This window comes from Chenopodium album, chromosome 11 (assembly GCF_948465745.1).
Source record: "Chenopodium album chromosome 11, dcCheAlbu1.1, whole genome shotgun sequence".
NCBI lineage: Eukaryota > Viridiplantae > Streptophyta > Magnoliopsida > Caryophyllales > Amaranthaceae > Chenopodium > Chenopodium album.
The window spans coordinates 34,719,751-34,737,318 of NC_137844.1; the positions used below are offsets into that span (position 1 = coordinate 34,719,751).

The 17,568-nt window shown below is 35.5% G+C and overlaps 2 protein-coding genes and 1 non-coding gene across 4 annotated transcripts; 2 read left to right on the plus strand and 1 right to left on the minus strand.

Moving 5' to 3' along the window:
• The first annotated feature begins 796 nt into the window (after positions 1-796).
• On the plus strand, positions 797-3,771 carry LOC145568807 (uncharacterized). Of its 2 annotated transcripts, XM_081628207.1 has the most exons (5): positions 803-947; positions 1,618-1,731; positions 1,898-2,053; positions 2,248-2,312; positions 3,392-3,771. In XM_081628207.1, exons 3-5 carry the CDS (start codon positions 1,909-1,911, stop codon positions 3,458-3,460), a joined length of 279 nt encoding a protein of 92 aa, XP_081484333.1. In that variant the 5' UTR covers positions 803-947; positions 1,618-1,731; positions 1,898-1,908; the 3' UTR covers positions 3,461-3,771. The 2 variants fall into 2 exon arrangements, with proteins under 2 accessions (XP_081484332.1, XP_081484333.1); XM_081628206.1 differs by lacking the exon at positions 1,618-1,731 and having other exon boundaries at positions 797-947.
• Positions 3,772-5,401: 1,630 nt separating this feature from the next.
• Positions 5,402-9,676, minus strand: LOC145567526 (receptor-like cytoplasmic kinase 176). Its single transcript, XM_081626823.1, has 6 exons — positions 9,229-9,676; positions 7,779-8,089; positions 7,376-7,511; positions 7,139-7,281; positions 6,915-7,038; positions 5,402-6,174 (listed from the first exon to the last, which is right to left on the minus strand). The coding sequence occupies exons 1-6, from the start codon at positions 9,278-9,280 to the stop codon at positions 5,714-5,716; spliced, it is 1,227 nt and encodes a 408-aa protein (XP_081482949.1). The 5' UTR covers positions 9,281-9,676; the 3' UTR covers positions 5,402-5,713.
• A 7,007-nt stretch (positions 9,677-16,683) lies between these two features.
• On the plus strand, positions 16,684-16,794 carry LOC145569689 (small nucleolar RNA R71). The gene has a single exon (XR_014096244.1). It is a non-coding gene; the product is annotated as a small nucleolar RNA R71 (small nucleolar RNA).
• The last annotated feature ends 774 nt before the right edge of the window (positions 16,795-17,568 follow it).

The following is a 17,568-nucleotide window of genomic DNA, read 5'->3' on the forward strand; positions in this document are numbered from 1 at the left end:
CTAAAAAAAAACATTTGCTTCGTTCTTTTGTATGAGTGACGCAAATAAGGAGACGCAAATGTACGTTTTTCTACTAGTGAGAATACTAATTTGGAAAGTACATATCAAATTTGTCTTCACTTACACTAGAATTGGGAGACAACCAAAGGATTTGTGAATATGATTTCCAGTCGCGTCCTGATCTTGAGGTAAGAAACTACGAATACGAAACCCTTGCTTGAGGTGTCAAACTGAGAATACAAATCCCTTGGTACAGCATGAAGTATAAGAAAATTACTTCAATCAATGTCCTTCCCAACTACCATGTAACGGTAAAGAGACAAATATAACTTGCATTAAACGACGTTTATCATATTTCATTTAACGCCGTTAATTACAATCGAATGACTAGGCAAGTTTAATGTGTTGAAATTGCCACATAAGGTGCTGGATTTTATAATTGTTTCCATGAAAACATTTCAATATGACCATCGTATCCCCGAGATGAACGAGTTAACTTTATCATGAAGATAACCGGTATTTTGCGTAGGTTTTAGTAGTATTTTAGAGGAGGATATTATTAATTAGGGGTGTGGCTTTCCCACGCCTAAGGGACTGTTCCGATTTAATGAAAAAGCTGAATTGAACTGAATTGATCTGAAATGAAGTGAAATGAAATGAATTGTTTTTATGAGAAATGAAAATTAAGAAATGAATTGAAATAAATGGAACTGAACTGAACTGAAATGAATTTAAGCTGAATAGAACAGACCCTTATCCATAGGTGTTTTTATTGGCTTTAGCTGCTGGTGTTTGTTCGGTGTGTTGCTTGGCTCTGCCTCATTTGAATCAGAAAGGGAAAAAAAAAAATCTGTCCGCTTTTCTCTCACTCTCAGTTTCCCATTGAATCGCACTCCACATTCTCCGTTGATGCAATTATTGATATATTCCATTTAAGCACCTTTAAGGTATGGAATTTCAATTTCACAATCTAGGGTTTATCGTTGATTTAATTATCAATATACTCAATTTATGGTTCTTCTAAACTAGATTATTAAACCATGTTTATGATTACTAAGGTTATGAAAGCTTAAAACTTCTAAATTTGATTCAATCAAGAATTGGGTATAAGAAATGCAAGTCCCTGATAATGCACATTCTAGTACAGCTGAAAGTGGAAGTGGGATTTGTGTAGAGAGTGGTTTTGGAACAGAATAGTTTAGGGTAATTGTATGGTTAATCATAAGTGGGTTTGATGAGCATATGAGTAGTAAGGTTGGAATAGGTGGGGAGAATAATTTAGTGAAATTGTGGATTGAAAGATTGTAGTATGGGTAGTTTTATGAATAAAGATGATTTGGGTAGTTCTGAACTTGCTGAATTTAATTCACAGTTCACTCAATTTAGGGTTCTCTTAAACTCGGTTATGGAATAATTGTTTATAATTAGTTAATTACTAAGGTTATAAAAGATCATAACGACTGATTTTGTTGCTAGAGAAGAGATTATGTGTTTTTCGAGCTTAATTTGATGTTTGAATCAAATTTGCCGGATGGAACTATGAAAATCGACCTTTTTCTCTAAAATTTTGTGCCTAGCTTGATGATTGAATCAAATTTGGTTGTTATTGTGTTGCAGAACCCTTAAGTGATAAGATTGAACTATGATATTGGGACTTATCTCCATGCCCTTGGGAGACTGCCCCTCCTGCCCTGGTTCAGGGACAGGCTTGGGTGTAATCACTTATATTAGGTTGGTTTGAATAATTTGTTTGCGGTAGGTTTGTTTTCGAAGAAGTTAATGAAATGATTGTTATTCAGTATATGAGCTAAGCTCTTAGTGCATTGTAATATTGTAGTAGGTTATTAGATGATGAGAAGGATTCACTGATTGGTTTGGTTTCGTGCTAATTTGTTAGAAAACGAAAGGATGCCTCTAGGATTGATACTTGGGCTTGGAAGGGCAATGCGCAGGAAGCGTACATCATCACTTGATATCCTTTCTTCGAAGAGGGCCCCAAGGAATTATTACAAGGGAAAGAATTGCAAGCCCACTGGATTTCACACCCGCAAAGGTCTGATCCATCTTTAGTCCTATGTGTTTTTTGTCTTTGATAATTTGTATGTGAGTAACTTGATTTATTCTCTGCTGTACACAAATCATATTCTGGTTTACCTTATGTAACCTTCCAATTGGATCATTCAGCAACCTGTATTTGTCTATGTACAGCTCCTTTGGTTTGTCGTAGTAACTTGAACTTTGTTACAGGTGGCTATGTTGTGGTGCTAGAAAAGCTGCCTAACTATGTTGTACCTGACCTTACTGATTTTAAGGTACTGTACGTCTGTATCTCATCTGCACTAGCAATTTTCTTATCTTTTGTTGAGAAATTTTGATCCTATCTGATAACAAACCCAGCTCTTGGGGAATGGGGCAAGGGCATTAGATGATAAGGGAAGTCATGTCGTTCTTGCAGGTTAATGAGTAGATTCATCCTGTGATGATAAGTGTTTGTATGATAAAAGTGTGTCAAATCGACTCAAATGATGTAAAAAATAAGAATTTTCAAAATTGATTCTGGATTAGGGATTTGATAGATATATTTGGATGAGTTTGTTGATTGTAGGCTAAGATGGGAGCTGAATTAGATGATAAGCTTAAGCTTTCTTCTGGTGTAAAATGATAAATTCTGTAAGTTGTATGGTGATAAATCTGATGATGCAGTAGGATTGATGATGATGCCATGAAATATGTGAAACCCTTCTGTAGATCTCGTTAATTTTCTCTTCCAATATTACAGTCTGGCAATATTTCTTTTTAACATTGTCAAGTGCCGTATTTCTCGGTTATTTATATGCATTATGGTACTATGCTAATCTTATTTTAATTTGGATGGATGTTGCAAAATTTTCTTCTTTCTATCAATAAATTCTTGTCATTGTAAAATTATTGTCCTTATATTTAGAAACTCTGTACAATTCAATCCCACAAGCCTATAATTTCTAACATAAGTCTCTGAAGTTTCAAATGTTCTGAAGATAATTTACTCTTTCTCCCTTTCTAGCTATTGTCTTTACAGGTGCGTTAAGCCCCTTGTTCTGCATTGCTGTTTCCTAAGTATTTGTTGTGATTTGATCTCTACCACGTGTTGGCTTGCGTTCTTATTTTACCTCTGTGGTAGAGAAAAATCAAAAAATCTACTTTTGAAAACATAATTTTATGTCGTGACTTTTCTGCTTATATCTGGTTGTTGGAAGTTATTTGCATTATTGACTCAATCTTTGACTACTGTGAACGATTCTAACATGAATCAGAATACAAGTTTCCAGCAACATTTCTTTTCAGATCTCATGTTATCTTAGTACTCTGCCCACTCTGCCTTTCGACTGAGCTCACACCTCTTTTTTTGCAGCTCAAGCCGTATGTGTCTCAGTGTCCACTAAACGCCAAGACAACTGCTAATACTGATGTATCAACATAGATTGACAACACTAGAATCATCTAAATCTTGAAGCTGCTTTGTAATCAACATTTCAACAGTTTCTGGATGTATGTTCATCAAGCAAAGACCTCAACGAAGCTGGGTTGGGAATCGACTGTCTTGTTTGTTTAGCCATTGTACTCGGTTTAAAAGAACGCAAGTTTTATGGAAGCTGATGGTTTCTTAAACAGCTCCTTGTTCTAAATATGGTTTGGAATTAGAGTAGAAACATTTCAAATTTTGTTATCCTTGTTTCTTAGGAACTGTAATCTTTTATCGTGTTTCGAGTTTAAAGGTGTGATATTAAGGTATTCTATCCATCTAGAAATATTTATCAAATATACCATTTTTGGGCTCCTGCCTGCTGCCTTTAAATATATTATTGGACTGTCATATGGAGTATTTCTTAAATAAGAAACAGATTATTTTATGGAGAGAGACAGAGTGCAGGAAAGAAACAAACTTTTAAGAAGGTAGTTTTATTCAAGTTATTTGAGGGGTTAGTGAACTTGTGATGCAAGTCATACAACCTACTCCTCTCTATCTAATATGCGATGCAAACTAATCTTCTGCTATTTTCTATCTTAAAACATACTTCCTCTATTTTTATATATTAGTAACACACCTTTTATCACGCTTATCGATGATGTGATTAAACTAGGTAAATGAATGAATTAAGCTATGAAATTTAAACCGTAGCAACTTATCCCTTTATTCTTGTACGTGTTAAAATTTTGTAATTTAATTTATCCCTTTACCTAGTGTAATATCTTCCTTAACATACGTGCCAAAGGGGTGTGTTACAACTAAATAAAAACGGAGGAAGTATAGTCTAATAAAAGCAAAATTGCCTTTGGAAATCAAATTGACAATTTTAACTTAAACTTGGGTGAAATTTTTAAGAGATACTTAAAGGTTCTAGCTTCATGTATATACACCTAATTCTTAATAACTCCACAATTTGGAAAGACATTCTTAAAGGAAGAACAAAGTTTCGATTATAAACCTATAAACACGGGTAATGGAAATGTTACCTTAATTTGGTTTTACCTATGGGTTTGGTAATAAACTTTGTATTACCTCCGTTTTTACAGTAGTTGCAACTTTAGGGTATTATTTGTAAGATATAAAAAATTCTAAAGTTACAACTAATATGAAAAGGAGGTAGTATATGAATGCAAATGTAAAAAATCCAACACTCGAAAGTTACATGATGATCATTTACATCAAGCAACTTATCCTAGCCGTGTTTATGGGATGGATTACGCGTCTTGCCTCAGTTACAGTTTATAAGTTTTTCCTTTGGTTGTTTATGTATGTGGTTTGATGTAGTTGGCTGTAATGTAGGGTTGTTTAGCTCTTATAGGTTGTAATTTCTACCTTTCGTTATATGTACTCACTGTCAAAAAAAAAAAAAAAAAAAAAAAAAAAAAAAAAAAAAAAATCTTATCCTAGCCAACCCTATTCCTTAATAGCTCCTAAAAATGACAGTCTAAGATGGAGGCTTGACCGTCTAGAGAATTTAACATTTAAACTGGTTGCTCAACTAATATTGAAGAGAATGATTCAGGCCAACTCATGTTTTTAATTAATCTCTTCAGTCGCTGTTTCATAGGTTCAAAAAAATCCACACTAAACCCCTTTCACTTCACCTTATTTTTAATTATTTTTGTTGAACTGAAATTATTTTTGTTGAACTTAAATTATTTTTACTGAACTGAAATTATTTTTGGTTATACAGTCATGTGCCTCTAACTAAACATTTATTTCCAACTCTATACAGTCATGTGTGGTTATACAATCATGTGCCTCTAACTAAACATTTATTTCCAACTCTATACAGTCATGTGCCTCTAACTAAACATTTAGAAAAACAAAATTGAAACAGCATGAGCGAGAAACATAGCAGTAGCAGGATTCAGAAAGCTATAAGCTACATCCTTTACAATACAACTTCCCCAAACATTGATATGCACTAAAATTCTCATAAACTACAATGTGCCTGCCAAAACAGATTAATCTACAATGTAAAAACAGAAGGCAAACATTCTATTTTATCGAGGGGAAGGAGGAAGGGGGGATCACAAAATGTATTTGCAACATGCAAGACTCTGTACAATGCTCTACTCTTGACAGCTTATAATACACTGCAGAATTCATGAGAATCAGTGTCCTTTATCCTGTGGTCTGCGGCACCAATTTCCTATTCAAAATTAAAAATCTATATCACTCTGTCATATATATACGTTATCACTATGATTTAACAGCAAGTGGACTTGGCTTCAGATAAGGAGCAGTGCCCCCTGAAGGTTTTGGTAGATTATGCCTGTAGGACTGAACTCCATTAGCTCGGCAACTGAGTTGGCCTGGAAGGCGAGTCTCTCTTCTTGTATTCCTTGTAGGCTCCTGCGGAACCTGAAGCTTCTCTAATTCCTTAACTAGCTCGTTCACATTCGGTCTTAGCTTGGGATCAAATGACAGACATTTTAAACAGAGATTAGCAACCTTTATTGCATGATCCAGAGAGTACTGCCCTTCAATTCGTGGATCCAGAACACGAAAGATTTTACGTTTGTTGGTGAGGTAAGGTTTTGCCCATTCTACCAGCTTCTGCTCACCAGTAGGCCGGTTCTTGTCTATCACACGTTTGCCAGATAACATTTCCAGGAGAACAACCCCAAAACTATATATATCACTCTTCGGAGTCAGATGCCCTGCATGAAGACAATATTCAACATGTTAGCGAAACTAAAATAAACATGACTTAACAAAAAAAGTAATACACTCTTGATATAGAAATTAAGAATAAATATTCTTACAACTTAATTATATTTAAAGAGGCACAACTAATCAATTATAAGCATCAATTATAGAGCTGGTGCGTGCTGTAACAAGCTACGAGCTAATAAAACTCCAACATATATTATACCCACCAAAAACTCAACCGGTAGCATCAATGCTGATTTAGAAAAATCTGGGAAATTCTCAAAACAACTCAGAAAAGCACTTTTTTATTTTTACAGTTAACTCCTGCTTGCACAAACAATTCTCACTTATGGGATTAAGAATTTGATTGATTGATTGACTCCTGCTCAAACAATTCTTAATACATAAAGAAGCACTCAAGTCTCAGCTCATCACAGTGCCAAACTTTGTGCTTCTACAACACCACAAAGTCATATTATAAGCTTATACTCTGCAGCTAATAACAATGAAAAATACATAAAGATAATAGCATCATGAAAATGCATGGCTAAAGGGCCCAATTGGTGGACAAGCAAATAGCATTTACATTTAAGAATATATAAGCTTATACTCTGCAGCAAATAACAACCAAAATACATAAAGATTATAGCATCATGGAAATGCATGGCTTAAGGGCCCAATTGGTGGACAGGCAAAAAGCATTTACATTTGAGAATCTAAAGATACATAAATATCATGGAAAAAATACCTGTTGCGACATACTCTGGTGCAGCGTAACCGTGAGTTCCCATGACCCTTGTAGAGACATAGCTTTTATCTCCAGAAGGTCCATCCCTGGCTAACCCAAAATCAGATAGCTTTGCATTGTAGTTCTGGCAATTTAATATGTATAAAAGACAAATGAGCAATCACAAATTTTGGAGTCAATTTATTTATTCGAATAGCATGAAGTAAGAACAGTATTTTGCATACCACATCAAGTAAGATATTTGAAGTCTTAAGGTCTCGATAAATAACTCTAGCTTCATCACTATGAAGAAAAGCAAGACCCTTTGCAGCACCAAGAGCTATCTTCATTCTTAGGCTCCAAGAAAGAGGCTGGAAATGTGCAGACCCTATTTTCCCAAATGAATTATAAATACAATCAATAACTTACAAATTGCAGCGGACATGTATCAATGTGAGAACAGACAAGAGTATAAAACTCACTTCTAAATAAATGGTTCTCCATGCTCCCGCGAGGCATGAACTCATACACCAGTAGCCGATGCTCCTCTTCTAAGCAATAACCAATCAATCTCACAAGATTTGTATGACGTAATTGCCCCAGATAGTTAATTTCGGTCTGTCAATGAAAACGTTATTGTAGAAAATCAAGTAGTTGACTCGTTTAGCATACTCTAGAAACCCAGTTTTAGTACAAAATTGACACAATTATATTTGCAGATATTAGTAATTAAGAAACCAAGAATTCTTAGTTGTTATCATGATAGCATATTATTTTCGAAAGTGAAAGAAAAGTTCAAAACTCGAGAAGCTGAGGCCACAGAAATTAAGGGTAACAACTACATATTGATTCGAATCAACAGTCAGACATGAGGGTTGTACTCACCAACCACTCTTTATGGCCTTGAGGCCCTTCTTGGTTAAGCCTCTTAACAGCAATCACCATTCCAGTTCCAGGTCTAGTGGGAGTAAGAGAATGTTCATCAATCCACCCCTTGAACACGGCACCAAAACCGCCTTCTCCCAACACACTATCAGGACGGAAGTTTCGAGTTGCTGTCTTCAATTCATTGAAGCTAAAGTTCTTCAAATTGGAAGATTGTAAAATCTCACCCTCACTTCGAGGAGTCTGGGGTATTGATGTGGACGATTGTTTGCTATTTGACCGACTCCATTCATTTCCATCCTTGCTAAACCCTGCACCAGTTTTCGAAAAAATTACTTTTAAAAATCGAAATTATGATTTTTGTATAAAGCAATTGAACAATTTATTCATTGTTCATAAAATTAGGACACACATCATTATGCAAGTACCATCATGATGTTGAAACCTAATCCGTATATTTAAATTAATACACTCTTCACTTCACATCAAGTACTCGTGTTGGAAACGGGACACCTCGCTCATGCGTATCACTTTAAACACTTCATTACAAACCAAAATTACGCCGTGTTTCATACGAAGGCCGTGTTTGGCACTTCTAGCATACCCGTCCCATTAGCCTGTCACCCGAATCAGAAACTTCTAGCATAGTCCAAGTAACATAGGTTATAACATACAAATCACCATCCAAAACTATTGATTAGTACTCTATCTAAAACTAAAACTAGAGTAGCTCATGATTGAATATAAGTATGCAACAAAGGCAAATCAATAACAAAAACAAAATTAACTTAAGGTCTACTTTCATGGCAGCAGAGATTATTATTATTATTATACTAAATTAGTCCCGATGCACGGTTTTAAAATAAAAAATGAATTATAGACTCTTTAGCACATGTTGAGATAAACAACTTCTTTCTCTGTAATACTTTCTAATTAAATATGAAAATACATTTTCCAAAAATCCATTATTTTCATATTTAGTTAGGAAGAATCAATTAAACTATATTATTAACTATTTTTAACAACTACCCGTAAATAATAAAATAGCGTAATATGCGTAAAAAAAAACCTAAAATTTAAAATTCAATTTGAATTTAATTTTCAAAACAATGTTAAATTGAATAGCTCAAAATAGAAAAAAAAAACAATATGACATCATCCTTGCATTTTGCGCGGGAAACAATTAAATAAGAGAGTCACACGTAGGCAATAATAATATCAACGGTTGTTACTTTAGTAATATTTATAGATTATGAGCGTAATACTCCATATTGAACAACATAAAACACAAATTTTAAAATAATCATGCAAAAACAACCAACAAACCATATAATTAAATGAACATGTAATAAATAATCCAATATCATAATTAATCACAACAATAATAAAATTGAATAAGACCCAAGAATCAAACTAATAATAAAAATAAATGAAAAGCAGAAAATCATACCGGTGTGAAGGGGACTCTCAGCCTTGATCCGATTACTCCAACAAGCTCCCATACAAATTCAAGAAAAATGAACTAACTTTTTTTTTTCTTTTAATAAAATAAAAATAAAAATCAATGAAACAGCAAAGCTTGTGAAAATCTTCACCTGACAAAAACACCCAAAAGTTGGAGTATACACTATAAGCTTGTGCACAAACTAAATGATGTAATGAACTAAAATTAAAATTTTTGTAACAAAATAAATAAAACCCAAATTGGGTCACGTAGATCTGGTGCAAAAACACTAAATTTAACTCAGAAATTTTGCAAAAGAAAGAAGGTTAGGTACCCATCTCTCTCTAACTTTCTCTCTCTAAAGAAAAGGCTACTACTACTTTTCTCTCCAGGCGTGGATGTTTTGACTAAGGAATACAGTTTGGACACGAAAAAGATTCTTCAAATAATTTAATTTTAATTTTCTAAGATGAATGATTATTTATTTGATTGAGATATAAATGGGGGATTTTTGGGTGGAAGTTATTATTATTATCATTAATTATTATTACTATTATTATTATTGATAAAATTGATGAATAATTATTGAAATAAAATGGGGTTTTTGTTGTGATATGGTTGGGATGGTGAAAATGAAAAGTGTGGGGTGCTGTCATCCACCTTTGTTTGGACCTACTTGTGAAAGGTGACATTAGTTGACTGATAAGATCACCAATTCACCACCTTCATAATTGGAGTTGTAATCAGTAGAGCATGGAAGTCTCTTTGTTCAAACATGATATGTACTCCGATATTTTCTTTAAAAAGCAATACTTTGGTTGGATTTGTTAATACCTTCAATCTTTTATGTTCTACTCATTAGATAATGTAAAAATGTGGTCGAATTTAAAAAAAAAACGTCCTAAAATGGAAAGTGGCTAAAACAATAAAGAAAGGGGTAAGGTGGTAACAGGGCTATGTCGTATTGTATTACTTATTTCACTTTCTTTTTGTGACCGTATTGTATTATTTGCTTTATTTTCCTTCTTGAAACTTTTAACATATTTTAATATGTTCTTCATATTCTCTCTCCTTCCCACTATACTCTCTTTTCTTTTATTCTTCAATTAACCTCAATTTCATCATAAATTAATAATTTCTACATACTATTCCTCCTAAACTGCACAAAGAATTTAAGCAAGTAATACAGAGGGAGTATGTAAATTTAGTATGTAAAAGTAAGGTACGGAGTATTTGAAAAAAGAGAGATACAGAGTAATGAAAAGTATTAGTGTGGTGACAATGAGGATCATGATAAGAGAGAAATATAATAAAGTATTATAGGTATATATCTATGTAATGAAGGGTTGTATATTAAAAAATAATGGTCAATGAACGTCTAAGGAAGTTTTGCATTTAAAAAATGGAAGGAATAAAAACACTTAAATACTGCTGGACCCTTTCTTTCTCCACTCCCTTTCCTATAACATCTAGTCACCACCGCAACCGGCTTTACAGCAAGTGCCAACACTGCCACCACCATTGGCCCCACCAACGCCGGTGACTCTAGTCTAATGTCAACACCATACACCATGGAATAATGGATACGAATGATAACATAACATCTCCTACTTAGGGATGGCAATGGGTCTAGGACCTTACTAGATGCTATTGGACCTACACTAATAAACTGGTATGGATCCAATTTTTATAGACCCTATGCGTAGGGTAGGGTGGGTATAGGTAGTATCGGGTAGGGTAAGGGTTTAGGTACAATGTATTCAGATCCTACCCGCGAACCCGTAAAACCCAGACTTGTATTTAAACCCGCCAATTTACTAAATAAAAAAAAAATTAAAATCAATTAATACTTGTAAAACGCTAAGTATGTAAGGAGCTTATAACCGACTTGCTGCATATCTGTAGGGAATTTTCCCACGCCCTACTATGGATCATGTTTTTAAACATGTCGTAATCCTAGGAAAGAAGCTAGAGAAAAAGAGTCGCCAACAAATTTTAGGAACTTGTAAACTGTTCACGATTGTGAAGGTTACACCCCATTCACAATTGATAGGCTAAAGTCGTATCACCAAGTCAAAAATAATTCCTAAGTTCCTCTAACTATGCAGATAGGGAAGAAGGGTCGAACCACAGGGAAACAAGTCTTCCTATTCCTAATTAATTAATATAATCTAAATTATAGAGTAACTAAATTATAGATATGATAAATTAAGCTAAGGAGATGAAAGTAAGGAGAAATCAATAAATAACGACCTAGGGTATAGGTTCATCAATAAATAATATTTCAGGGTAAAACATAATAATTAATCATCAATGCATCAATTAACCAGATCATAAAGGGCTTTCGCTACGTATTACAATCACAGAATTAATCTACCGGTATTAAATCGCATCTCTTGAATCTTGACTTAACCATTTATAAATTAACCTGCCTATTGAAACTAAGCCTTAACATCAATTCTCATCTCTTAAATTAATATTCCTAAACTCATACAAATTAAATTTGCGCAAATCTAATTGCATAGCTTTAAAAAAATCAATAGGAAATTAATCAAGTATTGACAATCAACAATAATAAATTACCCCTTCATATTATTTATGGATCCCCACAAACCCTAGAAAGAAAACTACTCACACATAATCAAATCTAAACTAATTGAAGCAAATAAACAAGACATGATGAATTAAAGAAATTAAAATACTAAAAGTAATAGAGAAGAAATCGTTACCAAAGTTAACGACAATAAAGGATTGAATTAAACTAAAGTTGTAGAGAGAGAAAAACAAGAGAGAAAATAATACTAAGAGTTTAATTAAGGGGAGAGAAAGAAAAGTTAGAGAGAGAAAAAGAATAAGAAGAAGTGCTAAACTCGCTTAACAAAAGCGTACTTATACTAAGCTAGAAAAATCCTAAGTTAAAACAAAGTAAAACGACGCCTAATCTCTTTCCAGAAACACGCGCCCGGTCGGGCTACAGCTTGGCCGGCCGAGCCCCCCTTTTTCATCAAGTGTGCATCTCTCGCGCCCAGTCGGGCGCGAGACAGGGCGAAGCATGCCCTTCTTCCCCCTCCGCCCCGCCCGGTCGAGCGCGCCTTCGGGCGAGGCCCTACCCGGATGGGCGAATGCCTTGGGCTTCAAATGGACTAATGATTGGGTCGTGATACTTAGCCCAATCCAAATTTCCTCCAAGGGGCTCGAATACTCGGTCCATAGCCTCGGCTTCTTCAAAGTCGAGCCCTTAATCACCGGTTTGATGACTCTAACCGGCCTTGGGCTACGAAAGATGGTCGTGCTCTTCCAATGCTCGTAGTTGCTCCAAATAATCCCGGGAAAATGCTCCAAGTGTGCAATTTCCTACATAACTCAACCAAAACTACAAAGACACTAGAAAACACAAATTAGTAATAAAAGTGGCTCTAAAGAGCCAAAAGCACTACTAATTATGACCAGGGGACGGGGGTAAATCACTATACAAAATAGACGTATCAAACTCCCCCAAGCCAAACCTTTGCTTGTCCCTAAGCAAAGCAATGAATAAACAAAACATGCCTCACCCCAAGTAATCGAAATCAAGAACAACCAATTCAAGGCAAATCTAACAAACATGCTTCAACATCAACTAATCTCATCCATCTAATCACTCATCCTCCCTAACAATTTCCATGTAGAGAAAACTACAAGAGCTCACACACTCAACTCTCATTTATGTGGCGAGTAAAAGATGTACTTGATCACTTTCCATCCTAACCCCTTTATATGTGAACAATGCCCTCCCAATTCACACTCTCGTGTGTTTAAAAAGACATACACTCAACCTAATAGTCGACTCGGAATACATCAAATCATTCTTCGCATTGATAAACAACTAATTTCACATTCACACAACTCTACGCACAAAGGTCGGAAGGTCTTTAAAGCTTGTAATGTAAGGTTAGGGTAAAAGGTAGGATAAATTTGGGAAAATATGAGAGTAAAGCCATGCTTAAGGGAGCCAAATCCTAATAAAACCCAAGGCAAAAAATAAATAATGACCAAACAACTCCAACATACTCAACTCCATCAAAAATTCACCAAATACAACTCTAATCAAAATAATAATTCCCAACACTTACAATTTCACTCTTAAAAATATAATAATGTAGAACTTTCAAACTTGATTTTTTTCATTGAAACTCATTTTTTTTCCTTTTGATCAACCTTCTCTTAGAACATTTGAACATTCAACAAATTTTCTCTTTTTGCTCTTTTTTTTCTTTTGAAGTTCACTTATTTTTCATTTTTTTTCCTTGAACCTCTTTTTATTTTTACTATCATGCTTTATTTTTTCCAAGAAATTCAACTTTCAAAATCATTAAAAATAAAACACAATCAAGAACAAAACGACTTCTCAACACCCACCCACATTGTGCAAACAATAAGCACACTACAAACTCCCTCACCTCACTCACTAATAGCTCCTCCAAGCCAAGCTTGGGACTAGTAACCAATGGGGCCAAAACAGCTTGTAATGTGGCTAATAAACAACAAAAAGTCAAGGCAACAACATGGGTAGCAAGAAGGGAACAAATGTATCTAATTCATCTAAAGGCTACCTAAAAGAACAAATGCCTTCGTCCTCCTCAATGTGCATAATAATGAGTCATACAAACATTACTCAATGTTGCAAACCAATACTCAAATTTATTGACATACCAGGAACTAAAACACATTCCTTACCAAATCAACTAATTAAGCACTATACTCACAAGCAGTTGGACAAAATTGACGCATGTTAAGGCATCCAAGCAATCAAATATCAAATCATGGCTAACCTATCCACAATGTTCATTATTATATATCAAGAATCAAAATAATTTTTAAGCATGGGGCTCAGGGAAGCATGATTTATCATTCATTGGATCGTATTTTTTTATTTTTATATTTTTCAAAGCAGTAAAACTATACTAGAAAGCAATAAATTTATTCTAAACACACCAAAAACAAAAAGAAAGATAGAAAGCATACCTTAATCTAAAAACTCCCCTAAGCCAAAATCAGACAATGTCCTCATTGACTCAGGGATTAGCCTTGTATGGCTAAGCGCCTCCTGTTTTAGAAAGAGAAAAGGTAAAGAGGGAAAAAGATAAAAAGAAAGAAAAAAATAAAGAAAAAGGGAAAGAAAGAAGAAAAACAGAACCGGGGAAGGAGGAGGCGCGCCCGGTTGAGCGGCCTTTCGCCCAGCTGGGCGAATGAGGGGGCTGTAACTCGCTAACCTCGTGCCTGATCGAGCGATTCCTCGCCCGGTCAGGCGATTTTGTGTCCTCGATAAAGCTCTTTGACGCGCCTGGTCGGGTGCCATCTCGCCCGATCGGGCGAAATTTGTCGTATACGGACCTCTTCTCGCGCCCGATCGGGCGGATGTTCGCTTGGTCGGCGAAATTAAGGCCACAATCTTCTTTTCTCTCGCGCCCGGTCGGGCGGAGCCTCCGCATTTTGAATTGGGGATTCATTAATACTACTCGCAAGGGACACCTCTGTGGCCTTAACTTGCCTTGGTTCTTCACTTGACTGAGCTATTGTCACTCGATCTGGTGGGACTCTCATTACGAGCTCAATTGTTGCAACCTGCTCACTTGTCTCCACTTTCTCATCTTCAAAACCAAGCCCTCCACAATATAGAGCTCTTTCTATTGCATCCACTTCCTCTTTCCATGTATTAGTTTTTCCTGTAGACGATGCAACACAAGATACCGCCTTCAAGGAATCTTTATCAAGAGCTTGGGGCTGATTAGAACAATTATTATCAACCACATTAATGCTAAAACACTTCTCCTCTATCATGGGGCCTTTAGGGGCATTATTCAAATTAAAAATAATATTATCATCCCCTACTGATAGTGTCAGTTTACCACTTTTCACATCTATTATTGCCCCTGCAATATGAAGAAATGGTCTACCCAAAATAATCGGAATTTGCAAATCTCCCTCCATATCAAGAACAATAAAATCAACAGGTATATAAAATTTACCTACTCTAACAGGAATATCCTCTAAAACACCTAAAGGGTATTTAAAAGAACGGTCATATTGGTAGCTTTTATCTTACCCATATTTAGCTTATAGCACACAGACAATGGCATAACACTAACACTAGCTCCCAAATCACATAATGCATTATCAATCATCAGATTACCAATATGACAAGGGATAGAAAAACTACCCAGATCTTTTAGTTTAGGTGGAGATTTATTTTGTAGTACGGCACTACATTCTGCAGTAAAAGTGACTGTCTCTACCTCATTAATAGATCGTTTCATAGTCAATATTTCTTTCATGAACTTTGCATACATAGGAATTTGTGTAATTAACTTTGTGAAAGGAACTGTTACCTGCAAATTTTTCACCATCTCCAGAAACTTACCAAACTACTTATCCAATTTAGTCTTCAAATGTCTATTGGGGAATGGTAGTTTAATAATTGATTTTTGAACATCGCCACTCTTATCTTGAGTTTCAACCTTCCTTGGAGTTGTACCCTGCAATGTAGCATCAGAAATATTAGTACTACCATGGAGCCCTGTAGGGCTAGTGTTAGAGCCATTATGTATAACAGAATCAGGATTAGCAATTTTCATTAAAATAGGTTCATCATCTCTGGGCATATGAGGCCCATCATAGTGTGAACCACTCCTCAGGGTAATTGCAAAAGCTTGATTTGTAGGTTGTACTAACTACAATGGTAGGGCTCCTTGCTAGCGATTTTGTAGGGTAGAGGATAGCTGTGCAATTTGATTATCCATGAGTTCATTATGAGCTATGATTGAATCAATTTGAGCATCCCTACTCTCCACGTGCTTTTGCATATTTCCTAACATCGCTCTAATTTCTGATAAAGCAGGGTTAGTAGGTGGAGGAGTATTTTTCTGGATAGAGTTGGGGTGGTAATATTTTTGCTGTGGTTGTTGTGGTGCTTGTTGTTGTGATTGTTGTAAAAGTAGAGGGTTTTGCACATTGTTTCTCCGGTAAGAAAGATAAGGATGGTTCCGGAGCCCAGGATTATAGGTGTAGGAGTATAGGTCATTCTGCTTATAGGCTTGAAAGGCATTAACTTGATCCACGGAACTCCTACAATCTTGTTCCCAATGACCTACAATTTCACAATTTTCACAAAAAGCAACATTAGAATTATTATTAATAGTAGAAACATTAGCTACATTAGCAGTACTAAGATTATCTAATTTCTGACAAATAGAGGTTAATTGAGCTTGCACAAAGGGTACAGAATCAACACTATGTTTCCCTTTGTTAGCAAAACCTCTTGGATTCCCACATTGGGAATTGTGAATTGCCATATATTCGATAACTTGACCTGTATCATCAACATTAAGATTCATAAACCTCCCACTAGCTGCAGAGTCTAGAATTTTTCTAGATGAATTTCCAATCCCATTGTAGAAAGCTTGGATCAACTGCCACTGTGCTAACTTATGGTGGGGACACTCTCTTTGCAGATCCTTGAATCTTTCCCAAGCCTCATATAAAGTTTCATCTGACTCTTGGGCAAAGTTTTGAATTGCACTTCTCAATAAAGCTTTTCTTCCTGCAGGGTAATATTTAAAGAAAGAGTTTCCCAATCAGTAATACCAAGTGCAGTTCTATTCAAACCATTAAACCACAGTTTAGCTTTTCCACATAAAGAAAAGGGAAAAAGAATCTCCCTGATTTGGTCTTGCGTGACCCCAGCTTGCCTAATGGTATTGCAATACTGACAGAAATCTGCAATGTGAAGATTAGGATCTTAACCTTTAGCTCCACTGAATTGCTTCCTTTCTATCATCGTGATAAATTGGGGCTTAATCTCGAATCGCACTCCATCAAGAGCCGGAGTAGGAGTGAGATGTGGAAAATCCGTCAGTGACGGCTGCGAATAATCGTTGAGCTTGCGAGCTGGAGGAGGTGGTGGTGCCGTCATCTCTGATTCAGGTTTTGAAGAAACTTCCGAATCGCTAGAATCAGATAGGGGTTCTAAAGGTGGATTACCTAAAGAAATGTCTCGTATCTGTCTGTAAAATTTCTTCTGTCTATGAAAAGATCGTTCGATTTCAATATCGAATGGAATGTAACCTGATCTAGAACTCCTGGGCATAAACACAGAACTGAACAAACAAATATGATAAAATTGTCTCAAAGAACTTGCATTCTCTGAGACGAGAGAAAATAATTTAGACCACAAAAACAATCACAAATAAAAATAAAACTGTTTCCCCGGCAACGACGCCAAATTTTGACAGGCTAAAGTCGTATCACCAAGTCAAAAATAATTCTTAAGTTCCTCTAACTATGCAGATAGGGAAGAAGGGTCGAACC

Coding starts and splice junctions, on each gene's coding strand:
- LOC145568807 (XM_081628206.1), top strand. CDS start 1,909: ATGCCTCTAGGATTGATACTTGGGCTTGGAAGGGCAATGCGCAGGAAG. Junction 2,054..2,247: donor TGGATTTCACACCCGCAAAG/GTCTGATCCATC, acceptor ACTTTGTTACAG/GTGGCTATGTTGTGGTGCTA. Junction 2,313..3,391: donor CTGACCTTACTGATTTTAAG/GTACTGTACGTC, acceptor CTTTTTTTGCAG/CTCAAGCCGTATGTGTCTCA.
- LOC145567526 (XM_081626823.1), bottom strand. CDS start 9,280: ATGGGAGCTTGTTGGAGTAATCGGATCAAGGCTGAGAGTCCCCTTCAC. Junction 7,512..7,778: donor AAGGCCATAAAGAGTGGTTG/GTGAGTACAACC, acceptor TTTCATTGACAG/ACCGAAATTAACTATCTGGG. Junction 7,039..7,138: donor CAAATATCTTACTTGATGTG/GTATGCAAAATA, acceptor TTAAATTGCCAG/AACTACAATGCAAAGCTATC.